This window comes from Pleuronectes platessa, chromosome 13, assembly GCF_947347685.1.
Source record: "Pleuronectes platessa chromosome 13, fPlePla1.1, whole genome shotgun sequence".
Classification (NCBI taxonomy): Eukaryota; Metazoa; Chordata; class Actinopteri; order Pleuronectiformes; family Pleuronectidae; genus Pleuronectes; species Pleuronectes platessa.
The window spans coordinates 292777-320333 of NC_070638.1; the positions used below are offsets into that span (position 1 = coordinate 292777).

Here is a 27557-nt window from a genome sequence, read left to right on the forward strand (position 1 = left end):
AACCTGAGCTCCACTGAAGGTCAGAGGTCACCTCACTGGACAGACACCTGAGGATCACTGGTTCTGGTTTGACTGGCTGTGACCTCTGACCTGTGTGGAGACAGACCACATGACCAACCTGGTTAACGGATTGTGTTGAAAGATGCTACGTAGCTAAAGTTAGCATTCACATGTTCTGAGGAGGAAGCCAGGGGGCGGGGCTAACTGACCGAAGGTTGGGTTGCCACGGTGACGTTCAGCTGATTTCTGTTGGACCTTTTTGTCTCAGTCTGCGTCTCCACCTCCTGTCTGTCCTCCTTTCTTCTATTCAGTCTCTCTCTCTTTGTCTCTCTCTCTGTCTCTCTGTGTCCCTCTCTCTCCCCCGTCTCTCTCTCCCCCGTCTCTCTCTGTCGCTCTCTCTCTCTCTCTCTCTCTCTCTCTCTCTCTCTCTCCCTCTGTCCCCCCATGTCTCTCTCTCCCCCCTCTCCCCCCCTCTGTCTCTCTCCCTCTGTCTCTCCCCCCGCCTCTCTGTCTCTGTCTCTCTCTCTCCCCCCTCCCTGTCTCTCTCTGTCTCTCTCTCTGTCTCTCCCCACCCTGTCTCTCTCTCTCTCTCTGTGTCTCTCTCTCTCCCCCTCCCTGTCTCTCTCTCTCTCTGTCTCTCTGTCTCTCCCCACCCTGTCTCTCTCTCCCCCCCTCCCTGCCTCTCTGTCTCTCTCTCTCTGTGTCTCTCTCTCTCTCCCCCCCTCCCTGTCTCTCTCTCTCCCCCTCCTTGTCTCCCTGTCTCTCTCTCTCCCCCCCTCCCTGCCTCTCTGTCTCTCTCTCTCTGTGTCTCTCTCTCTCCCCCCTCCCTGTCTCTCTCTCTCCCCCTCCTTGTCTCCCTGTCTCTCTCTCTCCCCCCTCCCTGTCTCCCTGTCTCTCTGTCTCTCTGTCTCTCTCTCTCCCCCCTCCCTGTCTCTCTCTCTCCCCCCTCCCCCTCCCTGTCTCCCTGTCTCTCTGTCTCTCTCTCTCCCCCCCTCCCTGTCTCTCTGTCTCTGTGTCTCTCTCTCTCCCCCCTCCCTGTCTCTTTCTCCCCCCTCCCTGTCTTCCTGTCTCTCTCTCCCCCCCTCCCTGTCTCCCTGTCTCCCCCCCTCCCTGTCTCTCTGTCTCCCCCCCTCCCTGTCTCCCTGTCTCTCTGTCTCTCTGTCTCTCTGTCTCTCTCTCTCCCCCCCTCCCTGTCTCTCTGTCTCTGTCTCTCTCTCTCTCCCCCCTCCCTGTCTCTCTCTCCCCCCCTCCCCGTCTCCCTGTCTCCCCCCCCTCCCTGTCTCTCTCTCTCTCTCTCTCTCTCTCTCTCTCTCTCTGTTAGTTCCAGTCTCTTTCAGTGCTGCAGGGACGCTGAGGTAGGCTCCAACTCTTCCCTGTTTCACACACACACACACACACACAGAGTGTTATGTGTCCAGAGTGCGGATCATGTCCTCAGTTGGACGTTCATGTCTCTGAGGTAGAGTCAGACTTGTCTCCGTCCTTGCTGATGATGCAGGAGCCTCCTCAGCGGCTGGACTCCAGGATCCATGTTGAAACGTTCATGTTCACCAGCTGCTTTCGTTACAGATGCTTCATCAGTCGGATTCAAACACACGTGAACAATCCAGATGACTCATCATAAAAAAATGACTTTTGACCTCCAGGTTGTGCTTCCTGAACTCACCTCTGACCTCTGACCCCTGACGGAGACATGAGCCATCATCCGGAGTCGTCGGGGCCCGGCGAGGCCCTCGGCCTGTCGGCAGTGAGTCTCAGCTCCAAGCGACCAATGATCATTGTCCTGTCAGTGTGAAGACAGGAAGCTGTCACCAGGCTCACAGTTCATCATGAGACAGACGCTGAAATACTCAATAAACATTCAGTCAATAGTAAATCAATACTTGATTAGTTCCTGATCAATACCCAATCACCAACACAGAGACGTGATCACATGACATCAATAATAATAATCCTGTTCAACTGTGAAGTAAAGTAGTATTTTACATGGTAACAGTATTTTCTACTCAGAGCTGTAACCTCCTGACCCTTGACCTTTGACGGACATGTCTCACTGATCTCCCTCAGTCTCTGTCTCCTCCTCCTCGTGGCCCTGGGGATGAAGAAGAGGAGGACCTGAACAAAGTGTTCGATGTTCAGTGTTTTCCGCAGATCTTTGGTTCTGCAGCGTTCAGTCCGCCAGACAAATACCGAGTGTATGACGAGCAGGACTTTGAAGGTGAGACATTGAAACTGAAGATTCTTTATTTGGGTTCCGTGCTCATCAGGGGCCTGCAGGAGTCGGGGGGGCTCAGGAGCTTCTGGTGGTCTACGTTTTAAAGGCTGTTTAAAGGGAGGTTGTTTGTAAGGTTTATATTATTTTGATTCTTCATTTTTAGAGTCAATAGGTCAATCTGAAAAGGTTCTGATTCTGAGAACATTTCAGAGGGTGGAACCTTCTGGTTCAAGGGAACTTGTTCCATCAAGGGTTCCAGGGGGTTTCAGGGGTCCTGAAGATGCATGTTCCCTTTCCCTGCTGATCTGATCAGTGGAGGATAAAGGTTTCCAGGTTCTTTAAAGGTTCCACTTCTGGTCCTAAAACCTCCAACATGCTCCGTTTGGTTCTGTCTCCACTGCAGACCACCGTCACTGTTCTGTCCAGGTCCAGCATCCTCTGTCCAAACCTCCCGCTGACATCAAGAGGAAGAGGACCAATGATGGCATGAGGGATGGGAGGAGAGGCTCCGCCCCCAGCGCCGCGACCACCATTGAAGAAGACCAGGAGGAGGAGTCCTGCAGTCAGACCTCCAGGTGAGGAGCACACCTGACACTTTGGGAACTTCAGGACTCGTCATCTTAACTCGTTACTCCTCCCCCTCACAGAGACCTGCCCACCACCTCTACCAATCAACACAGCCTCTCACGTGGCAGCACCATGATGGGCGTGGCCACTGACGACACTGACGAGGCTGGAGCGCTGACGTCGGTCGACTTGGACGGAATCAAGAGTCAGTGAAGAAACACACACAAACACACAAACACACAAACACACAAACACACAGATGGGTTCTATCGTTTCAGGGAGTTAAATCAGGGACAGGCTGGTCCTGCATCTGATCCTGGTCCTGACTTGAAAATGTGATTTAACGTCTTTTGGTCGTTCGTGGTCAGTTTGTAAGTTTTCTGCTGTGAAAAGCAGTGGACAGATGAGGACATAGGGACAGAAGGACAGAGAGACAGAGAGAGGGAGAGAGAGAAGTGCTCCCCCTCCTGGTCAGAACTCAGGCTCCTCACAGTGGAGCTGGGGGACAACCTAACACCAAGGGGACTCTCTGGTCCCACAGTGTCTTCTGAGATGTTTAGGGACAAATCCAACGACCTCAGTTTGGTCTGAATTTAGAATTAGGAAGTTGTGGGTCATCCAGACTTTGAAACGAGCTGCTAGCCACAGACAGAGGGACAGTTTGAGAGATGGACCAACAGACTGTTGAGGTTGGATGATGATTGATGGGGAAACAGATGTGAAGTGAGAGGACGCACAGAAACAGGCAGGGGGTGCTGTCAGCTGATCCCCACAACTGGACTGAGAAAAACCAATGTTCTCTTCCTGCATCAGAGAAACCTGAGACTGCTCCCCTGTGATTGGATCGTTCAGAGTTCACTTCACTGAAGCTCAGTCGAGCCTGAAACCAAATTAAATGACAGAAAGTTCCCATGAAGACAGAAAAACAAGAAGGAAGGAAGGAGGGTGCAGGAGGAGAGAAGAAGCAAGGCAATCAATGAGGAAATAAGGAAACTGTCCCCATCAGAGTTTTGACCATTGACCCCTGTGCTCTGATCCCACCCCCACATGTATGCCCCTCCCCTTAGGTCACCGATTGGACGATGTGCCGGGCGTGCGGCGTCACTTGGTGAGGCGGAGCTGCAGAGGACCAATCGTTCACATCAGCAAAGATCAGGTGGTCGGTCAGTCCCAGCTCCGACCGGACCGGACGCCTCACGAGGTGAGTTGTGATGTCACAGTTCATAAAGTGACCCCCCCCCCCCCCCCCCCCCCCCCCCCCCCCGGGGTCAACTCTCTTTTGTAAAAGACCTTTTGGTCAAACACGTAAAGACAAGGGACGTGCACGGGACAGGAGCGTCTGCTCTGACGACCCTGCCGCCATGTTGACCTCTGAGGACGTTCACACAACTGGTGTGGCCTCGGGGGTAGAGTGGTTGTTCTCCAACTAGAAGGTTGCCGGCACACACACTCTTCTATGTCTGCATGCCGAAGGGTCCTTGGCAAGATACTGAACCCCTAAATGGCCCCAAAATGTTGAGTGTACTAAATGTAAGTAGCTTGGACAAAAGCGTCAGCCAAAATGACATGTGATGTAATGTAACACATCTGGATCGCACCCTGGTGGCTGACGACGGTATAGATCCTCATCTTCCTCCTCATCTTCCTCCTCATCTTCCTCTTCATCTTCCTCCTCATCTTCCTCCTCATCTTCCTCCTCATCTTCCTCTTCATCTTCCTCCTCATCTTCCTCTTCATCTTCCTCCTCATCTTCCTCCTCATCTTCCTCCTCATCTTCAGCTCCTTCTTCTCTCTGATTGTTCATGTTTCTGATCAGTTTTATTTTAATTAGTTATTTGATGATAAACATTCTGAGACGTCATGATTGACAGCTGAGACTGACTCAGGATGCCACGCCTCCTCGGTCACGACTGCACAGATTCTGTCATCACCACCAGGTGGCAGCACTCGTATCTGAGATATGTTAGGAAGTGGAGACATGTCATTGGTCTTCACTGTCTTTGTGTGTGTGTGTGTTTGGGTGTCTGTGTGTGTGTGTGTGTGTGTGTGTGTGTGTTTGGGTGTCTGTGTGTGTGTGTGTGAGCGGGTGGGTGTCTATGTGTGTGTGTGTGTGTGTGTGTGTGTGTCTGTGTGTGTGTGTCTGTGTGTGTGTGTGCATGTGTTTGTGTGTGTGTGTGTGTGAGCGGGTGGGTGTCTGTGTGTGTGTGTGTGTGTGTGTGTGTGTGTGTCTGTGTGTGTGTGTGTGTGTGTGTGTGTGTGTGTGTGTGTGTGTGTGTGTCTGTGTGTGTGTGTGCATGTGTTTGTGTGTGTGTGTGTGAGCGGGTGGGTGTCTGTGTGTGTGTGTGTGTGTGTGCGTGTGTGTAAGTGGGTGGGTGTCTGCGTGTGTGTGTTTGTGTGTGTGTGTGTGTGAGCGGGTGAGTGTCTGTGTGTGTTTGTGTGCGTGTGTGTGAGCGGGTGGGTGTCTGTGTGTGTGTGTGTGTGTGTGTGTGTGTAAGTGGGTGGGTGTCTGTGTGTGTGTGTGTGTGTGTGTGTGTGTGTGTGTGTGTTTAGTCCCTCAGCCTCAGCGATGCTGTGTCTTCCAGTGAGGGGGGACAGAAGGGGTGGGACAGAAGGGGGGGGACAGGTGATGTCACTCATGTGAGGGCAGGTAAACCCAGAGTTGAGTCTGAGTTGATTCAGTCTCGTCTTCACGATGGACAGTTTGGACATGGACAGTGGACACTCTGAGGTACAGGCTGATTTACCGTCTGTGTTTAACCTGCTTCATGTTTAACTTTGTTTTACTTCGGTTTCTTTTAACCTGTTTTAGAATGTGCGTGTGTGTGCGTGCTGATGTGTGTGTGTGCTTGTGTGTGTCTGTTTAGTCCCTCAGTCTCAGTGATGATGTGTCTTCCTGTTTATGGAGTAATGTCTCTTTAAAGTTTTATTTTGGGCTGATTCCTCCTCAGTCCTGACACACACTGAGGTGGGACAGAAGAGGTGAGACAGAAGAGGACAGGTGAGGTGGGACAGAAGAGGTGAGACAGGTGAGTTGGGACAGAAGAGGACAGGTGAGGTGGGAAAGGTGAGGTGGGACAGAAGAGTCGGGACAGAAGAGGACAGGTGAGGTGGGACAGAAGAGGGGAGACAGGTGAGTTGGGACAGAAGAGGACAGGTGAGGAGGGAAAGGTGAGGTGGGACAGAAGAGTCGGGACAGAAGAGGACAGGTGAGGTGGGACAGAAGAGGGGAGACAGAAGAGGACAGGTGAGGTGGGACAGAAGAGGTGGGACAGAAGAGGACAGGTGAGGTGGGACAGAAGAGGACAGGTGAGGTGGGACAGAAGAGGGGAGACAGAAGAGGACAGGTGAGGTGGGACAGAAGAGGGGAGACAGAAGAGGACAGGTGAGGTGGGACAGAAGAGGACAGGTGTGGTGGGACAGAAGAGGGGAGACAGAAGAGGACAGGTGAGGTGGGACAGAAGAGGTGGGACAGAAGAGGACAGGTGAGGTGGGACAGAAGAGGACAGGTGAGGTGGGACAGAAGAGGGGAGACAGAAGAGGACAGGTGAGGTGGGACAGAAGAGGTGGGACAGAAGAGGACAGGTGAGGTGGGACAGAAGAGGTGGGACAGAAGAGGACAGGTGAGGTGGGACAGAAGAGGACAGGTGAGGTGGGACAGAAGAGGTGGGACAGAAGAGGACAGTTGAGGTGGGACAGAAGAGGACAGGTGAGGTGGGACAGGTGAGGTGGACTTACAGCTACAAGTTGCTGGAGTACTGATCTGAGACCTGGGAGAGACAGCAGCTGATTGAACGTCCCTGCACTTTGTCTCTGGGCTGTGGCACAATGTGTCCATCACTTTCCACTTGCTGTCCATCTGGGGACAAGGCACAGTTACTCTCATTAACCCAAATCCTCCTCTTCTTGCAATGTGGGTTTGTTTATTATAGTTTTGGTCTCAACTGGAGGAACTGGTCCACGTCTTATTCTACCTGTGCTGGTTGTATCAGCTGGTCAGGGATCAGCCGTTAGCAGCCTCACACAGGTCCTTCGTTTTCTTTGATCTCTTCTCTTTACGAGTTATGTTTGCTATCACGAGAACATATGATGTACTGAAAACACACACACAGACAGACACACACACACACACACACACACACACACACACACACAGTGACATGTCGTTTTCCACAGTGTCTGATGTCAAGAACATTATTTATTCTACTGAAATGCAGATTTCGTTCCAGTGAGATATTCTGGTTATTGTGTTATTGCTTCTGTTTAAATGATATTTTTTTTATATTTAAATTATAAATCTATTCTAATCGTGTTCTGAAGTTATAATTTATTAGAGGTGTGTGTGTGTGTGTGTGTGCAGGTGTTTGTGGAGCTGAACGAGCTGATGATTGACAGGAACCAGGAGCTGCAGTGGAGGGAGACCGCTCGCTGGATCAAGTTTGAGGAGGAGGTGGAGGAGGAGACGGAGCGCTGGGGTCGACCTCACGTGGCCTCGCTCTCCTTCCGCTCGCTGCTCGAGCTCCGGAGAACCATCTCCCATGGTGAGTGCTGCCCCCGCTGGACAGACACTGACACTGCACACACAACCCTCTGTAGCTGATGAAGTCATAGTGAGACCTCATGGGTCTGTGGTTTCAGGGGCGGTGCTTCTGGACCTGAAGCAGAGGACGCTGCCGGACATCGCCCAGCAGGTGGTGGAGCAGATGGTGATCTCAGATCAGATCAGAGCTGAGGATCGGACCAGCGTCCTGAGAGCTCTGCTGCTCCGACACAGGTCTGTCCATCATCTGTCCATCATCTGTCCATCATCTGTCCATCATCTGTCCATCATCTGTCCATCATCTGTCCATCATCTGTCCATCATCCATCTCTCCATCATCTGTCCAACATCTGTCGATCATCTGTCCATCATCCATCTGTCCAACATCTGTCCATCATCTGTCCATCATCTGTCCATCATCCATCTCTCCATCATCTGTCCATTATCCATCTGTCCATCATCTGTCCATCATCTGTCCATCATCCATCTGTCCATCATCTGTCCAACATCTGTCCATCATCTGTCCAACATCTGTCCATCATCTGTCCATCTTCTGTCCATCATCTGTCCATAATCTGTCCATCATCTGTCCAACATCTGTCCATCATCTGTCCATCATCCATCTGTCCATCATCTGTCCAACATCTGTCCATCATCTGTCCATCATCTGTCCATCATCTGTCCATCATCTGTCCAACATCTGTCCATCATCTGTCCAACATCTGTCCATCATCCATCTCTCCATCATCTGTCCATCATCTGTCCAACATCTGTCCATCATCTGTCCATCATCTGTCCATCATCCATCTCTCCATCATCTGTCCATTATCCATCTGTCCATCATCTGTCCATCATCTGTCCATCATCTGTCCAACATCTGTCCATCATCTGTCCATCATCCATCTGTCCATCATCTGTCCAACATCTGTCCATCATCTGTCCAACATCTGTCCATCATCTGTCCATCTTCTGTCCATCATCTGTCCATCATCTGTCCATCATCTGTCCAACATCTGTCCATCATCTGTCCATCATCTGTCCAACATCTGTCCATCATCTGTCCATCATCTGTCCATCATCTGTCCAACATCTGTCCATCATCTGTCCATCATCTGTCCATCATCTGTCCATCATCTGTCCATCATCTGTCCAACATCTGTCCATCATCTGTCCAACATCTGTCCATCATCTGTCCATCATCTGTCCATCATCTGTCCATCATCTGTCCATCATCTGTCCAACATCTGTCCATCATCTGTCCATCATCTGTCCATCATCTGTCCATCATCTGTCCATCATCTGTCCAACATCTGTCCAACATCTGTCCATCATCTGTCCAACATCTGTCCATCATCTGTCCAACATCTGTCCATCATCTGTCCATCATCTGTCCATCATCTGTCCATCATCTGTCCAACATCTGTCCAACATCTGTCCATCATCTGTCCATCATCTGTCCATCATCCATTTGTCCATCATCTGACCTTCATCCATCTGTCCATCATCTGTCCATCATCCAGCTGTCCATCATCTGTCCATCATCCATCTGTCCATCATCTGTCCATCATCTGTCCAACATCTGTCCATCATCTGTCCATCATCTGCCCATCATCCATTTGTCCATCATCTGACCTTCATCCATCTGTCCATCATCCATCTCTCCATCATCTGACCATCATCCATGTGTCCATCATCTGACCTTCATCCATCTGTCCATCATCTGTCCATCATCCAGCTGTCCATCATCTGTCCATCATCCATCTGTCCATCATCTGTCCATCATCTGTCCAACATCTGTCCATCATCTGTCCATCATCTGCCCATCATCCATTTGTCCATCATCTGACCTTCATCCATCTGTCCATCATCTGTCCATCATCCAGCTGTCCATCATCTGTCCATCATCTGTCCATCATCCAGCTGTCCATCATCCATCCACCCAGAGTGTTTTCATGTCTTCTCCCTGTCTCTGTCGTCAGTCATCCCAGTGATGAGAAAGATCACAGCTCGTTCAGCAGGAACATCTCTGCTGCCAACATGGCCGCCCTGATTGACAAACACAATGGCCAATCAGAGCTCCCCCAGAACCTGACCAATCACAAAGAGGCTGACCCAGAGAAGACCAAGGTAAAACAAAGACAGACCACGTCTGTTTGACGTTTGTGTTTGACGGTGACGTGACATTAAATCAATTCACAAATAAAGAAGTTGGACTTGGTCCTGAACAGTGGTGGCTGGTGATCACATGTAATCGGGGGGGGGGTGCAGCCTTGGGGGGTTGGGGGCTTCAGAGAAGGAGTGATGCTGTGACAGATGACACGTCCAGCTGGGAGTCATCAGTAGAGCAGTGGTTAGGATTCAGCTTTTCAAACGAGTAAATGTAAACATTTGTCAAGATTCTGAGTTTTTTTCGTGGCGTGTCCAGAGAGAAGCCCCGCCCCTCTGCCAGCCCAGATCCAAACATGAAGCAAAGCTGATGGAGAAGATCCCAGAGAGAGCTGAGGCCACCGTGGTTCTCGTGGGTACGCATCACGAAAGTACACATGGTATTCACATCATGTACTTCTTGAATGTGTGTAGTTGGGTCACAGCATCCCTCTGCTGTGTCTGCAGGCAGTGTGAGCTTCCTGGATCAGCCCTCCATGGTGTTTGTGCGGCTGCAGGAGGCGGTCCTGCTGGAGTCGGTTCTGGAAGTCCCCGTCCCTGTGAGGTTCCTCTTCTTGCTGCTGGGCCCACCCGTCACTAATGTGGACTATCACCAGATCGGACGCTCCATCTCCACCCTTATGTCCGACAAGGCAAGTCCCACAGACTCGACTGACGCTCCGCTACCTCAAAGCTTCATAATACATGTTGTATAATGAATTCTACCTCCTCAGCACTTCCATGAGGCGGCGTACCAGGCTGACGACCGGCAGGATCTGCTGACCGCCATCAACCACTTCCTGGACTGCAGCGTGGTCCTGCCGCCCTCGGAGGTGGACGGGGACGAGCTGCTCCACTCTGTCGCTCGCTTCCAAAGAGAGATGCTCCAGCAGAGGGAGGAGGAGCAGGGCAGCAAACTGCAGGAGAAACCGTTGAGTCTTCAGCTGCATGAAGGTCGGTTTGTTCTTATGTCAATGAACATGTTGCATCAGCAGTTATGAATTTGGACATTGTCATCACTTCCTGCTCAGTTAAAAGTTGCCATCTCATCGTCCTTGTAAGACAAACATGTCGCCAGAATAAGACTAAATGTCTCCTTCTTATTATCTGAAGATTTTCATCAACTGTGATCTTATCTCAGATTCCCTGGTTCCCTCCAAACCCAGCGAGGAGCCCCTGAGGCGATCGGGGCGTCTGTTTGGAGGTCTGGTCCAGGACATGGCTCGACGCTACCCTCAGTACCTCAGTGACCTCCGAGATGCTCTGAACCCTCAGTGCATGGCCGCCATCATCTTCATCTACTTTGCTGCCCTGTCACCTGCAATCACCTTCGGTGGACTGCTGGGTAAGTTGTGACAGAACTTTGTCTCGAGGTTGAACCAGGTGTTTATTTGATGATTACAAACAATCAGCAGACATTGTTTCAGAGTTGTGTTGTTAATGTGATCGCTGACCTTTGACACAGGTGAGAAAACCGAGGGTCTGATGGGCGTGTCGGAGCTGATAGTTGCCACAGCGGTGCAGGGCATCGTGTTCAGCGTGTTGGGCGCTCAGCCTCTGCTGGTGATCGGCTTCTCTGGACCACTGCTGGTGTTTGAAGAGGCCTTCTTCACTGTGAGCTCACCTGACCCTCTTCACACCTGTTTCAATATATCATGTCTGTGGACATATGGTGTTGTAGATGGACACACAAGGTTTTAGTAAGAAGTCACTTGAGAGGTTTTCGGACCTTCATTTTACCACATGACCTTAGAATGGTCAGATGGGAGCAGATGGAAACTCGTTTCCTACCCTGTATCCTCAGGCCGTCACCCCAGTATAAGAATCCGGACTTCACACAGTGAAGTAAGGGAGCAGTGAGGCTGTCAGAGGAGAGAGAGGCCTGGTATCCAATCAGCACTTTGTATCAGTAGATTTCTTTGGTCGAGATAATGAGTAGTTTTGATAAAGCTGTTATGCAGATGATGGTTGATTGTACATCTCAAATAAGCCTTAACATTTGAAAACCATAATTGGTCAAACCGATGAATTGAACTTTATTCCTGTTAAAACTCAAGATTGTCTTTGATACCTCGTGTGATGTTTCATCTGTTCTGCTCACCCTCTGAAATCGATGTGTCACTTTTAACTAGGAATGGACTTTTAGCTTAAAGTTATATATTTCATAAATTACAGATTTTCCACCTACCTCCTTACAGGTCAGGGATCCTCCATCAAAGCAAAGTATCTTACCTGGTCGTTTCCTTCTGTATAGTTTTGTAAAAGCAATGGGATCGAGTACTTGACGGGCCGGGTGTGGATCGGGTTCTGGCTGGTGCTACTGGTTCTCCTCACTGTGGCCTTTGAGGGAAGCATCCTTGTTCGCTTTGTCTCCCGCTTCACTCAGGAGATTTTCTCCTTCCTCATTTCCCTCATTTTCATCTACGAGACCTTCGCCAAGACGATCAAGGTGAAGCCAGAGAGCAACAAGCATGAACTCTGCATATTCAAAAGTAACAGGAATTATGTGTTGCGTGTTGAGATTACAGATTGATTTATACATTAAGATTATTTTCATGTTGAAGTCTAAGTGTGTGTGAATTAAAGGTTCTGATGCAGACAAGTATCTGTCCATACAACACAGAGCAGCACTGGAGGTGTCCTTCTTTGTCTTCTAGATCTTTCAGGAGCATCCTCTCAAAAACTGTTACCATGGAAACAACACAGTATCTCCATTTCTCTGCAACTACACAACTGCTGCTGGGAATACTGGGAAGGTTGTGGGAGAGCCCAACACCGCCCTGCTGTCCTTACTGCTCATGGCGGGAACGTATTTCATCGCTTTCTACCTCCGCAAGTTCAAGAACAGCTCCTTCTTCCCCGGCAGGGTCAGTACATTCAGGTACAGGTACATGTTCAGGTACGTGTTCAGGTACGTGTTCAGGTACATGTTCAGGTACATGTTCAGGTACATGTTCAGGTACGTGTTCAGGTACATGTTCAGGTACGTGTTCAGGTACGTGTTCAGGTACATGTTCAGGTACATGTTCAGGTACGTGTTCAGGTACATGTTCAGGTACATGTTCAGGTACATGTTCAGGTACGTGTTCAGGTACATGTTCAGGTACATGTTCAGGTACATGTTCAGGTACGTGTTCAGGTACATGTTCAGGTACATGTTCAGGTATGTGTTCAGGTACATGTTCAGGTACATGTTCAGGTATGTGTTCAGGTACATGTTCAGGTATGTGTTCAGGTACATGTTCAGGTACGTGTTCAGGTACATGTTCAGGTACATGTTCAGGTACGTGTTCAGGTACATGTTCAGGTACGTGTTCAGGTACTTGTTCAGGTACATGTTCAGGTACATGTTCAGGTACATGTTCAGGTACATGTTCAGGTATGTGTTCAGGTACATGTTCAGGTATGTGTTCAGGTACATGTTCAGGTACGTGTTCAGGTACATGTTCAGGTACATGTTCAGGTATGTGTTCAGGTACATGTTCAGGTACGTGTTCAGGTACTTGTTCAGGTACATGTTCAGGTACATGTTCAGGTACATGTTCAGGTATGTGTTCAGGTACATGTTCAGGTACGTGTTCAGGTACTTGTTCAGGTACATGTTCAGGTATGTGTTCAGGTACATGTTCAGGTACATGTTCAGGTACGTGTTCAGGTACGTGTTCAGGTACATGTTCAGGTACGTGTTCAGGTACGTGTTCAGGTACATGTTCAGGTACATGTTCAGGTACATGTTCAGGTACATGTTCAGGTACGTGTTCAGGTACATGTTCAGGTACATGTTCAGGTACATGTTCAGGTACGTGTTCAGGTACATGTTCAGGTACATGTTCAGGTACCTGACCCTCCGTAATAAAACTGACGAGCTCCAGGCGAAGGAACTCGTTTACTGGCCCTTACTGAAACCTGGCTTTCAAACAGCGACTGTGACCCGGATGTAATGAAACAACGACTAGACAGGGACGTTTCCAGGAGACAGTTCACATTCACTCCTGAGGACTGACGAGCGTCTTACTTTTGATTTGAGTGACGGTTTTTATTGATAGTTTTACAAGCTCTCGGTTTTCTGTTGGTATTGGATGTGTTCAAGTATTTATGTATTTCAATGGTTTTCTGTATCGTGCCAGAGTCCATGTGTCCATGTTTCTTGTTAGTTTGGGTTTTGCTGCAAAACTAATTTCCCCTCGGGGACAATTAAGTTGAAGTTGAAGAGGTGCAGATTCAAGTACATACATACAGATACACACCTTTATTTCTGTACACAGGTACAAGTACAAATGCACAGGTAAATGTACATGGAGATACAGGGTTATAAAGGTACAGCTCTCACTACATTTCACAGGTATAGGTGTGTAATAAGTGTTCTGATATTCAAAGTCTAAATGTGAGGTCTCACATTTCTGACTTAAGCTCCGTAGGATCATCGGAGACTTTGGGGTCCCCATTGCTATCCTCATCATGGTGTTGGTGGACTACAGCGCGGAGGACACCTACACCCAGGTCAGACCAGAGCATGTTTAAGACTCATCAAGACATCTGTGTGAATACCTCTGTTGAATTGTCTTCTTTCTGTTGACTGACAGAAGCTCAATGTGCCCAGTGGATTCTCTGTCTCCAGTCCAGAGAAGCGTGGTTGGATGATTTCTCCTTTGGGATCGGACGGGCAGTTCCCCATTTGGATGATGGGTGCAAGCATTCTGCCGGCCATCCTCGTCTTCATCCTCATCTTCATGGAGTCCCAGATCACAGCGTACAACACTGTCTTCTTCTTGTCTTGTTGGTTGTTTTGGTCTCGGAATGAAGTGTTAATGTCACTTTCCCTGCTTCCGTCAGACTGATTGTCAGTAAAAAGGAGAGGATGCTGGTGAAGGGAACTGGTTTTCACCTGGACCTCCTCATCATCGTGGTGGTGGGTGGAGTCTCAGCTCTGTTTGGTTTGCCTTGGCTGTCAGCTGCGACCGTTCGGTCCGTCACCCACACCAACGCCCTCACCGTCATGAGCAAAGCTGTGGCCCCTGGCGACAGGCCCCGCATCCAGGAAGTGAAGGAGCAGAGGGTGACTGGCTTCTTGGTGGCTGTGTTAGTGGGTACGACTCTGAGTCCTTCTGTGACTGATGTGACCAATGCTTGTGCTACAGCTTCTGATCTGGTCCCTGCTCCTCGTCCCAGGTCTGTCCATCGTGATCGGAGAGGTCCTGCGTCAGATCCCTCTAGCGGTGCTTTTTGGGATCTTCCTCTACATGGGTGTGATGTCCCTGAACGGAATCCAGCTCACCGAGAGGCTCATCCTGCTGCTGATGCCCTCAAAGTACCACCCGAATCAGAGCTACGTCCGCAAGGTTAGACCCGCCCCCTGACCAGGGACCAAAACATCCGTCACTGAAAGAGGTGTGAAACTGAGTCACATGATGTGGACACCTGTCTCTTGTCTGACAGGTACGGACGTTAAGAATGCACATGTTTACTATCGTCCAGCTGACCTGTCTGTCTCTGCTGTGGGTGGTCATGGCCACGGCAGCAGCTCTAGCTTTCCCCTTCGTGCTGCTGCTGACGATTCCTGTGAGGACGCTGCTGCTGCCTCACGTGTTCACCAGCCGGGAGCTGCAGAGCGTGAGTCCGTCACCTGACATCACACGAAGCTGGTTTGTAACCAAGTGAAACCAGATTCACACAAAGTGGTAACAACTGACCGGAACCGATGGCTCAGCTGAATGACACATGAACCGTTTCAACACCGAACAAACATCTCTCGAGAAACAGTTGTAATAAAACCTGTCTGTGATGTCGTTCTGTGTTAACATGTGATTAACGTGTCGTACACGTGTATAATGTACGTGGTCAATCTGACTGTTGCCATGCCGGTGTGCTCCTGCAGCTGGATGCTGACGACATGGAGGAGAAGGACGGGCAGGACGAGGACTCACAGCTGCAGGGGCCCGTGTGACCCGGCAGCAGCCTGATGATTGGTCGATCTCACTAGATGGACTGATCCTGCGCCCCCCTTCAGTAGCATCCAACATGTACCCTGTAGGAGGGGAGGGGGGTGTACTGGTTCTTAGTTCTTAGATCTGATTCAGAGCTGGTTCAGATCTAGTTCAGTTCTGGTTCAGGTCTGGTTTACTTCTGGTTCAGGTCGGGTTAGTTCCGGTTAGTTCTGGTTCAGGTCTGGTTTAGTTCTGGTTCAGGTCAGGTTAGTTTTGGTTCAGGCCTGGTTAGTTCTGGTTCAGGTAAGGTTAGTTTTGGGTCAGGTCTGGTTTAGTTCTGGTTCAGTTCTGGTTCATTTCTCGTTCAGTTGTGGTTCAGGCCTTGTTAGTTTTAGTTCAGTTCTGGTTTGGGTCAAATTTACTTCTGGTTCAGGTCTGGTTAGTTCTGGTTCAAGTCTGGTTCTGTCTCTCATTAACTGAAACCCTCTGTCGTATGTGTAACTGTTTTTTCTTCATCATTAAACATAAATGATCTGATTGTGTTTTATTTTTCTCATTGTCTCACATTTAACTAATTTATTCAACTTTGACATTTTACTGATTCAATACATGTTTGTCAAAACATCATAAAGTTGTAAATATAAGAAAACACTGACCCCTGCTGGTCACTTCAGTCATTTAACATTTAACAAGGTGTCACGTGACCAACAGATCACATGACTAGAACAGGCATAATGGTTTCCATGGTTACCTCCGTCACAAAGCGTCTCAGTGAAACCTGAACAGGCGGAGACATGTGGACACCTGAGCCGGCTGCTGAATGATAGATGGAGGCGGTCAGAGATCCTGCTCAGGTTCCTGAACAGGGAGACGACCGGACAACACACAACTGAACCAGGAGAGGACAGGACAACACACAACTGAACCAGGAGAGGACAGGACAACACACAACTGAACCGGGAGACGACCGGACAACACACAACTGAACCGGGAGACGACCGGACAACACACAACTGAACCAGGAGAGGACAGGACAACACACAACTGAACCGGGAGACGACAGGACAACACACAACTGAACCAGGAGAGGACAGGACAACACACACCTGAACAGGGAGACGACCGGACAACACACAACTGAACCGGGAGAGGACAGGACAACACACAACTGAGGCGGGAGACGACAGGACAACACACAACTGAACCGGGAGACGACCGGACAACACACAACTGAACCGGGAGACGACAGGACAACACACAACTGAACCGGGAGACGACGGGACAACACACAACTGAACCAGGAGACGACAGGACAACACACAACTGAACCGGGAGACGACAGGACAACACACACCTGAACAGGGAGACGACCGGACAACACACAACTGAACCGGGAGACGACAGGACAACACACACCTGAACAGGGAGACGACCGGACAACACACAACTGAACCGGGAGAGGACAGGACCACACACAACTGAACCGGGAGACGACAGGACAACACACACCTGAACAGGGAGACGACAGGACAACACACAACTGAACCGGGAGAGGACAGGACAACACACAACTGAGGCGGGAGACGACAGGACAACACACAACTGAACCGGGAGACGACCGGACAACACACAACTGAACCGGGAGACGACAGGACAACACACAACTGAACCGGGAGACGACGGGACAACACACAACTGAACCAGGAGACGACAGGACAACACACAACTGAACCGGGAGAGGACAGGACAACACACAACTGAGGCGGGAGACGACAGGACAACACACAACTGAACCGGGAGAGGACAGGACAACACACAACTGAACCGGGAGACGACGGGACAACACACAACTGAACCGGGAGAGGACAGGACAACACACAACTGAGGCGGGAGACGACAGGACAACACACAACTGAGCCGGGAGACGACCGGACAACACACAACTGAACCGGGAGACGACAGGACAACACACACCTGAACAGGGAGACGACCGGACAACACACAACTGAACCGGGAGAGGACAGGACCACACACAACTGAACCGGGAGACGACAGGACAACACACACCTGAACAGGGAGACGACAGGACAACACACAACTGAACCGGGAGAGGACAGGACAACACACAACTGAGGCGGGAGACGACAGGACAACACACAACTGAACCGGGAGACGACCGGACAACACACAACTGAACCGGGAGACGACAGGACAACACACAACTGAACCGGGAGACGACGGGACAACACACAACTGAACCAGGAGACGACAGGACAACACACAACTGAACCGGGAGAGGACAGGACAACACACAACTGAGGCGGGAGACGACAGGACAACACACAACTGAACCGGGAGAGGACAGGACAACACACAACTGAACCGGGAGACGACGGGACAACACACAACTGAACCGGGAGAGGACAGGACAACACACAACTGAGCCGGGAGACGACAGGACCGTGCGCTCCGAGGCTTCACCAGGTGACAGCTCTTTATTACTCTTTCACATGTATGTTGGGGGACATCATGTTCGTGGGACACGTGACATTTGAATCCTGCTGAAATAAAATGAACCAGACTTCACATCAATGTTTTGACAGGACAGTGAAGACGTCCATGTTTCTCCTGCTCACTGACTCGTCTCCTTAGAAACATTTAATAAAGTTCTGTGGGTTTGAATAATGGAGTTCGTGAAGAAACTCGTTGAAACTCATTCGTTGTTATTGTGACCAAGACTGGATCAGTAGTCAGGCCCCAGCCACAGGCATCAGGTGGTTCAGGTGAGTCAGTGCTCAGTCTGACCTTCTGACCTTCTGACCTTCTGACCTTCTGACCTGCGACAGGTGATGGTGTCAGGATGTCTGAGGCGAGGCAGCGAACTCTGTCCACCTCAGGCGAGTCTCTTTATCAGATCCTGGATCTGGAGAGGGGCTGCAGCCATGATGAGATCAAGAAGTCCTACAGGTGAGTGAGTTCATCTTCAATCTGTGTTCTCCACTTCTGGAGCTTCAGTGGTAATAGTAACGTTCTGACCTGTGACAGGAAGCTGGCGTTGCGCTACCATCCTGATAAGAACCCAGAGAACCCGGACGCTGCTGAGAAGTTCAAGGAGCTGAACAGCGCTCACGCCGTCCTGTCCGACCTCAGCAAGAGGAACATCTACGACTCGTACGGGTCCCTCGGACTCTACGTGGCCCAGCAGTTCGGAGAGGACAACGTGAACACGTACTTCATGTTGTCCACCTGGTGGGCTAAGGTGAGGGGGCAGGGCTTACAAAGTCTGGGAGTGTGACCTGAGGGGGGCGCTGACGCTGTGTTTGTGTGTCAGGGTGTGTTCGTGGTGTGTGGCGTCCTGACCGGATGTTACTGCTGCTGCTGCCTCTGCTGCTGCTGCAACTGCTGCTGCGGAAAACTCCACCCCCCGCCGGCCGGGGAGGGGGCGGAGCCTGACTACATCTCCCCTGACGACCTCGAGGAAGAGATACGCAACGACCTCGACAACAGTGAGACAACAGGAAGTGAGCTCTGTCAGCTTTATCATCAACTCCCTTAAATATGCTTATTGATCCTTAAATATTGATGTAGTTAAGGTATTTAACGGTTAATAAAGGTGATGGATTTGAACCATTTCAAGAGATAATCTGTAAAGTTAAGGGATTTCAAAGGGTTAAAACTTTAAAACTTATCAAATAAAATGTAAAGGATCCCTTTAGCTTACAATAAAAGAGATGTCATGGCTTAATGGTATTAAGTCAAGTTTGAGGGTTTTTCTCCATTAAGACATCATGCAGGTTATTAATAATCATTAATAATAACTAGGGCTGTGAAGCAGCACTGTGTGGCCCCGAGGACCTGAAGTGGCTCCATGTTTTGTGCGTTTTGCAGAAAAATAAACATTTGACTTCCTGTGTCTGTCACGCAGCGCCTAACCACGCCCACTAATCACGCTTTATGGTCCACGCCATGAAGTGCAGACCACACGGTGACATTTTGATGTAAATCAAATGAAAGTTGTAAAACAAGGCTTTCTTTCTGATGCCAGTAGGTGGCGCTATGACCCTGAGTTACTTTTGACATATGGAGCTGTTCAGGCCTGGACCCTGATCATGTGACATGATTTTGGGGCTGATTGGACAATGCACAGTGGAGTTATGACAACAGCGTCTCCTTCGCCGCACATCAGTGTTTACACAGTTTGAGGAAACGTCAACATTCTGACCACGAAGCTCATTTGAGCTGAATATTGTAAAGCAGCCAGGAGCAGAGCATCAGAGTATAAGACATGTCACTTCCTGTTGCCAGCAGGTGGCGCTGTGACGATCATATCGACACAGGGATCTGCTCAGGGCGGGACTGTGGTCGTTCGAAAGAGGTCAACGTCAGATTGGACAATGCACAGAGGAGTTATCACTAATAACTCATTTTTGACGAATCATCAAACTTTGAAGCCAAAGTAGACTAAAATAGTCGAGGTAGTTTTCATCTTCATCTTGTTGAGGTGACACTGAGTCTGAAGTTGATCAGTAAGCTCGAGGAGGAGTTTGTTAAAATACACGTGTAGAACGGTCAAATTGGCCACTAAATCCAAAATGGCCGACGTCCTGTTGCGTTTTTTACAATTGTCCTTGAGACTTTTTGTCAGTCTGGTCATGTTACACTTGTCTACCGATTTCCGTGCAGATCGGTGAAAGCAAACAGTGTCTGTGCTTTAGGTGGCGCTGTTGAGCCGCTCTGCCAGAATACATTTTCACCACTTTTGAATTTGGACAGACTTGCCTGAGCTTTGGAGCACGAGCCCCTGAGCTGCTGTCGGGTCGGGCCCTGACTAGAAGCCTTTCACTCGTCCCTTAACAAACCACAGGGAACTCCCACTTAACTTCAAATCACAGATTCCTGTGGCAAGCTTTAAGGTGAAAACTAGTTCATATGAAATACCTTAAAAATTAGCATTTAATAAAACTATTACACTCATCGGCTGATTGGTTCGAGTGTGGACCAGCAGGTTGAGGGTTCGACTTCCGGCTCATCTTTTTACTATGTCTGTCCCTGATTGTTTCCTGTCTCTTTCAAAATAAAAACAGGTATGGATTTGTACGTGGTCCCGAGGCCATGATGTCATAAGATAACAAAGGTTTTTCTGTTTTTCTTTCAGATGATGAGACTCCGATCGTTCAACAGCCGACAAACGCCGGAGAGAAAACTCAGCTGATCACTGACGGACACCGAAGATACGGAGACACCTTCACATGAAGCTGACAGGAAACAGGAAACAGGAAACACTGCCGCAGTCCCACACCTGACCACCTGAACCAGTTTAACGTCAGCCAATAAGAGGCCACGTTATGTCTGAAATCAACAGTCTGACATGACGTCATATATATATATATATATATATATATATATATATATATATATATATATATAAATCTGTCTGTTCATTAGCAGGTGAAAACATTATTTGTTCAGACTGTTCCTTTAACACAGCAGCTCTTTAATTCAACTCTGATTGGTCGAAGTTCTCTCACATCTTAAATAAAGGTTAAGATTTAGAAAATAAATAAATCTGATGTCAATAATGTTTTACTTTTAAGTTTGTTGCATTTTTATTGTTTATTTTATTTGTGAATAATGTTCAGAGTGTGACGTGATGTCTCCTGTAATCACGTCTGTCCAGCAGGGGGCGCCATTATGACTGGACACATTTATCGAGATTGTTGTGTTGCTGTGTGTTGAAATATAAAATATTAGATTTTACAGATGTCCATGTGTTGAAATATAAAATATTAGATTTTACAGATGTCCATGTGTTTTTCTTCATGATCTATCTGAATCTGAACTTTCAGAAAACTTAACATTCAACACGTTTCATGTGTCATACTCCTCCTGTCCATCAGATGTCCCCGGACTCTCCTCTTGTCTCCTCCAGTGGAGAATCCCCCCCCCCCTTCTCTCATGGTGACGTTTCTGTCAGACTTCAGATTAATCCCGTAACAGATGGAATCTAAACTTGAGCCAAGCTTCAAGTAAAGTTTGCATTTTGAATTAAATGGGACAGAAGGAAATTGAGATGATCTTTGGGTGAAAGTCATAAATTATTAAAAATAAATATCACACCCAACACTGACCAGCAGGGGGAGCTGCAGCCTCCTCAGCGTCTCTGACACTGTCCCTTTAAGAATCTGTCCTGCTTCCTGACTTTGACCCCCCCCCCCCCCTGGCTCTGACACGCCTCCTTGTGACCTTTGACATATAAGGACCTGTCGGCACGGCAACAGCTGACGTCTGTCCATCTAAAAACAGACTCACTGTTCTCACACTGCTGTGCACAGACCCACAACACCACAGACCCACAACACCACAGACCTACAACACCACAGACCTACAACACCACAGACCTACAATACCACAGACTCACAACACCACAGACCTACAATACCACAGACTCACAACACCACAGACCTACAACACCACAGACTCACAATACCACAGACTCACAACACCACAGACCCACAACACCACAGATCCACAACACCACAGACCCACAACACCACAGACCCACAACACCACAGACCCACAACACCTCAGACCCACAACACCACAGACCCACAACACCAGGTGTCGGTGTGGCTCAGTGTCATGGAGAGTCTGGAGAAGCAGCTCATCTGTCCCATCTGTCTGGAGACGTTCACCAAGCCGGTGGTCATCCTGCCCTGCCAACACAACCTCTGTCGTAAGTGTGCCAACGACGTCTTCCAGGTGAGAACTTGTGTTGATCAGCAGCGACTGAGGATTTCCTCAAGGACCACGTTTCTTTAGTTGTGATCATATTTCTGTTTCGTTGTGATGATGATGACGAACTATCAGTTCATAATGTTTGTTGTTGACTGGACACGTGACCGAGAAGAAGTCAGACGATCATGTGATGATTCACATCTGGATCATGAGGATGAAACAGCTGTTCTGTTTTATATATTAATGTTGCTGCCGCAAAGAATTGTGAGACGGCATTGTCTCCTTTCCTTTCATGAAGGATGGTTGATGTTTCCTCGGCTAAAGGAGAGAAGTTAGGAAGCATTGAGCCTCCTTTCCTCAACATTTAAAGAATTGAACAGATCATATTAAGAAACACTTCAGGTAATATCACTCAGTTCAGAAGGTTCCTAAATCCAATGGACTATTTGAATGGCCCCTGAGTGAATCCATAGGGTTAGGGTTAGTCCTCCCACAGCATCATGGGATCTTCCAAAGCTTCTCCACTGAAAAGGGGATGAATGAGTCCTCTCCACCTGTGTCTGGCCCCGCCCCCTGCAGGCGTCCAATCCCTACCTGTCGACGAGGAGCGGCTCGACGGTGACATCAGGAGGTCGATTCCGCTGCCCGTCCTGTCGCCATGAGGTGGTGCTGGACCGACACGGTGTCTACGGCCTGCAGAGGAACCTGCTGGTGGAGAACATCATCGACATGTACAAACAGGACAGCAGCAGGTACCCCCCCCCCCCCCCCCCCCCCGGGTATTAGACAACAAGGAACAACAGCAAGCAGAATAATAATCCTCAACTGTCGACTTGAAAAACGAGTGTCAACGGGTGTCTCTCTCTCTCTCTCTCCCTCTCATCTCTCTCTCTCTCTCTCTCTCTCTCTCTCTCTCTCTCTCCCTCTCTCTCTCTGTCTCTCTCTCTCTGTCTCTCTCTCTCTCTCTGTCTCTCTCTCTGTCTCTCTCTCTGTCTCTCTCTCTCTCTCTCTCTCTGTCTCTCTCTCTCTCAGTAAACCGTCCTCTGTGGTGAAGGTCGATCAGCTGATGTGTGTTGATCATGCGGATGAAAGAATCAACATTTACTGTGTGAGCTGCAGCGCCCCCACCTGTTCACTGTGTAAAGTGTTCGGAGCGCACAAAGAGTGTGAGGTGGCTCCACTCGAAACCGTCTTCACCGCACAAAAGGTCATCGCACACACAATGACGCTTGCTCCGTTTGCCAGATGACCTGTACTCCTGTATAACACAACTTCTTCTTCCTCCATAGAGGGTTTAACATGAGTGTGTGTCTGTGTGTAGGCGGAGTTGACTGACTGTATCTCTGTGCTCGTTGGGAATAACGAGAGGATTCAGGCGATCATCGGTCACCTGGAGGAAACCTGCAGATCTGTTTATGTGAGTTCCTCCACTTCCCCTGAGGTTCACACCTGTTTCACCTGAGGTTCACACCTGTTTCCCTTGAGGTTCACACCTGTTTCACCTGAGGTTCACACCTGTTTCACCTGAGGTTCACACCCGTTTCCCCTGAGGTTCACACCCGTTTCCCCTGAGGTTCACACCCGTTTCCCCTGAGGTTCACACCTGTTTCACCTGAGGTTCACACCCGTTTCCCCTGAGGTTCACACCTGTTTCACCTGAGGTTCACACCTGTTTCCCTTGAGGTTCACACCTGTTTCACCTGAGGTTCACACCTGTTTCACCTGAGGTTCACACCCGTTTCCCCTGAGGTTCACACCCGTTTCCCCTGAGGTTCACACCCGTTTCCCCTGAGGTTCACACCTGTTTCACCTGATGTTCACACCTGTTTCCCCTGAGGTTCACACCTGTTTCCCCTGAGGTTCACACCTGTTTCACCTGAGGTTCACACCCGTTTCACCTGAGGTTCACACCCGTTTCCCCTGAGGTTCACACCCGTTTCCCCTGAGGTTCACACCCGTTTCACCTGAGGTTCACACCCGTTTCACCTGAGGTTCACACCTGTTTCACCTGAGGTTCACACCCGTTTCCCCTGAGGTTCACACCCGTTTCCCCTGAGGTTCACACCCGTTTCCCCTGAGGTTCACACCTGTTTCACCTGAGGTTCACACCTGTTTCCCCTGAGGTTCACACCTGTTTCACCTGATGTTCACACCTGTTTCCCCTGAGGTTCACACCTGTTTCATCTGAGGTTCACACCCGTTTCACCTGAGGTTCACACCCGTTTCCCCTGAGGTTCACACCCGTTTCCCCTGAGGTTCACACCCGTTTCACCTGAGGTTCACACCCGTTTCACCTGAGGTTCACACCTGTTTCCCCTGATGTTCACACCTGTTTCCCTTGAGGTTCACACCTGTTTCACCTGATGTTCACACCTGTTTCCCCTGAGGTTCACACCCGTTGTGTTTTCAGGAGAATGGCAGCAGACAGAAGTCGAAGGTGTGTGAAACATTTGATCACCTGTTCGCTCTCCTGGAGGAGAAGAAAGGTGAGATGACTCTGAGGATCAGCTCTGAAGAGGAAGACAGACTCGACAACATCCGAGGTCTGAGGAGGAAGTACAGCGAGCACATGGACGCTGCCGCCCGGCTGCTGGAGAACGCCATCCAGACGCTGGACGAGTCGGAGATGGCCGTGTTCCTGCAGGTGTGATTCTCTGTGCAGGCGTTTCAAGCTCCACGGAGAAAACACTCGTTTCATGTGAATAATTAACTTTGATCTGTGTCCCACAGACGTCCAGACCTCTGCTGCAGAAGTGAGTCTTTAACGTGGTTTATCTCATCACATCATTGACTATTTGCTGTTTATTGATTATTTGCTGTTTATGGATAATTTGCTGTTTATTGATTGTTTGCTGTTTATTGATTATTTGCTGTTTATGGATTATTTGCTGTTTATTGATCAGGATCGTGGAGGGAACCAACACGTCTCACCTGGATAAACTCCAACACGGATACGACAACATGGAACTCTTCACTGCTAACATCAAACTTCAGAGACAAGCGCTGAGCAACATTGCCTTCATCAGAGGTTACAGGCGTGTGTGTGTGTGTGTGTGTGTGTGTGTGTGTATGTGTGTGTGTGTGTGGGCCTGTTAGCATGTTAGTTGTTGGCTACATTTAACGACCTGTCATGAGATCAGTGATTAGCTTTGAGGTAGGGCATGGTCGTCAGCTAACAGTCAGCCAACCAGCAGAGGGAGAACGAGAGGGGAGGAGTCTGCAGTCAGTAGACGAGGAGAGAGAAAGGTAAATCAGAAGTCAGGAGTCGAAGGCGAGCAGCCGGTCCCTCAAAAAGGATCATCATCGCTTGTCTGGACGTTTTTGGGATTTAACGAACAAATCATATTCACGAGTGCGCCGCATAATAATACTACTAATACTAATAATTAGCCAAATAACAATAACTGTAGCTTTCTTTTAAAATGAAGCCTTGAGGTGAGATTCTGATGCTTCAGTTAAAGGGTGATAAATTATACTGTAACTGTTACAGTATAATTTATCAATAACACCTTGTTATTGCCTTGTATGCATAGGCCTGAATCGTTTCATTTGGTTGCATTCTGTGATGGAATATTTATTTTTAGTTTGCCCTTTATTTGGGGGAAATTTATTATTTATATTTTGCTTCAGGTGAATAACATCGGTATAAGTTTTATTTTGATGCAAAGACGTGTACATTAGCTGGAATGTAGCACAACAATGGAAGTGGAAGCAGTGTGTAATAAAAAGATTTTGTCCCTAAAATTAATGAATAATCGTGATAAATAATCGTAATCTCAATATTGATCAAAATAATCGTGATTATGGTTTTGGCCATAATCGTGCAGCCCTTCTTTGAGGTAACAGAATAAAGAGCTAACGTCCTTAGACATGCTAATGCTACAGCTGCTGTATGGAAACATTCTAATGTGTCCAAATGCTAACACATAAGCATGCTACCAAAAGGAAGCTACATTCAGCTGCTAGTAAGAAATGGTATTGAAATGGCTTAGCATGCTAAAAAAGCTAAACTATGCTAACAGGAAGCTGATGTATTGACTAAAGCAGCATGGTAGATGCTACAGTGTTAGCATGTCAGTCTATGAATATGGAGCTCCTGTACTGTCTGCTCATTTGTTAGCATGTAGCTAACCTTGAGTTTCCTCTCAGCTGATGAGGAAGATGAAGAAGATGAGATCAGAGTGACGTCACCAGGGAGTCGAGCTGAGTTGCAGCCGCCAGCAGCCAATCAGCAGCCTCCTCTTCCACCTGCACAGCTCTCAGCCCCCACCCCTCAGAGACCCTCAGAGACCACACCCACGATCACGTCACCTCCAAGAAACCCCACCCCTTCGTCTTCCAGTCAGACCACGCCCCATCTTGCCCCGCCCACTGCCAGCCCCACCCCCCAGGTAGGATCATGATCATGAACGCTCTAATCAATGGATCTGATTGGATAATGTGTTGACTGGCTGTGGGTGATTACTAAATATTAATGATAAACTTGATTTGCACCTTTCATACAAGAAGTGCTTTGGATACACTATAGATAAAACATGTTAGTACTAATAAAAACATGTTAATAAAAAGAAACATAAAAAGGAATTCATAAAAGAGAACAGATCTTAAAGGGATAGTTCACCCATTATCTACACACCTCTGATGGGGGGGGGGGGGGGGGCTGTGTTTGAGTCCATTAAACCTTCTGGAGTCTCAGGGTAAATATTGTTGCAGCAGAATTTGGTTTGTCGTTGGAACCTCTGACAGAGTTGCTGCAGAGGTTCTCAGTGTTCTAGAGGGAACCTGGTCCAGTAGAGGGGCGCTGTGTAACCGGGTCGGCTCAGAACCTTGTGTGTGAGGAGGAGAACCTGGAGCTCAATGTGTGGAACATCCTGAGCAGCTAGTGTGTTCCCTCCTCTTGGTTCACGGGCTGCAGACTTCTGAATGAGGCTCTATTGATTTCTATGGGACGCTGTAAAAGTGCATTAATCCAGTCTCATAGAAATGAAGGCATGAATCAGCTTCTGTCAGATTTATGATTTATTATTGATGGATGATTATTGTTTGATTGCTGCTGCAGGTTGAGTCTGATCAGAACGAGTCGAGCGACGGCCAGAGACACGTGTTCTCCTTCAGCTGGCTCAACCAGAAGTGAGACACGTCTTCATGTCTCTGATGATGTCACATGTGGACAACGGACAGAAACTCTTCAATAAAGATTTTGTTTTTCTCTGACGTCAGTTTGAAATTCTTTGATGAGTGACGGTTACGAGGTTTACTGAATCATTTATCAGTTCAACTTTAATTCTCTACTCTCATATTCACTAATCACAGTTTGTCTCATAGATCGTAACAAGACAAAAACTAACAAACACAAACTTTTTAAAGGAAATTAAAAGTCAGAGTCAGAGGTGACATCACTTCCTGTCCTTGGACAAAGTGTAACATCAACCAA

General features: G+C 48.7%; 3 protein-coding genes across 3 annotated transcripts; all 3 read left to right on the forward strand.

The window, feature by feature from the left end:
- Positions 1 to 1693: 1693 nt before the first annotated feature.
- slc4a2a (solute carrier family 4 member 2a) lies at positions 1694 to 15408 on the forward strand. The gene is given in 20 exon segments (XM_053437846.1): positions 1694 to 1747; positions 2068 to 2218; positions 2619 to 2987; positions 3850 to 3983; positions 7140 to 7320; positions 7418 to 7553; positions 9299 to 9446; positions 9745 to 9841; positions 9933 to 10117; positions 10199 to 10418; positions 10606 to 10809; positions 10930 to 11078; positions 11719 to 11913; positions 12122 to 12331; positions 13875 to 13964; positions 14048 to 14214; positions 14298 to 14551; positions 14634 to 14803; positions 14901 to 15074; positions 15340 to 15408. Coding segments are annotated over 20 exon segments (3357 nt in total).
- Positions 15409 to 18248: 2840 nt separating this feature from the next.
- LOC128454872 (dnaJ homolog subfamily C member 5-like) lies at positions 18249 to 20641 on the forward strand. Its single transcript, XM_053438439.1, has 4 exons — positions 18249 to 18355; positions 18434 to 18647; positions 18720 to 18894; positions 20544 to 20641. Exons 1-4 carry the CDS (start codon positions 18249 to 18251, stop codon positions 20639 to 20641), a joined length of 594 nt encoding a protein of 197 aa, XP_053294414.1.
- A 1256-nt stretch (positions 20642 to 21897) lies between these two features.
- On the forward strand, positions 21898 to 27257 carry LOC128454871 (E3 ubiquitin-protein ligase TRIM63). Its single transcript, XM_053438438.1, has 9 exons — positions 21898 to 22147; positions 22703 to 22875; positions 23156 to 23330; positions 23445 to 23540; positions 24534 to 24767; positions 24854 to 24876; positions 25027 to 25151; positions 26273 to 26514; positions 27183 to 27257. The coding sequence occupies exons 1-9, from the start codon at positions 22028 to 22030 to the stop codon at positions 27255 to 27257; spliced, it is 1263 nt and encodes a 420-aa protein (XP_053294413.1). The 5' UTR covers positions 21898 to 22027.
- Positions 27258 to 27557: the final 300 nt, after the last annotated feature.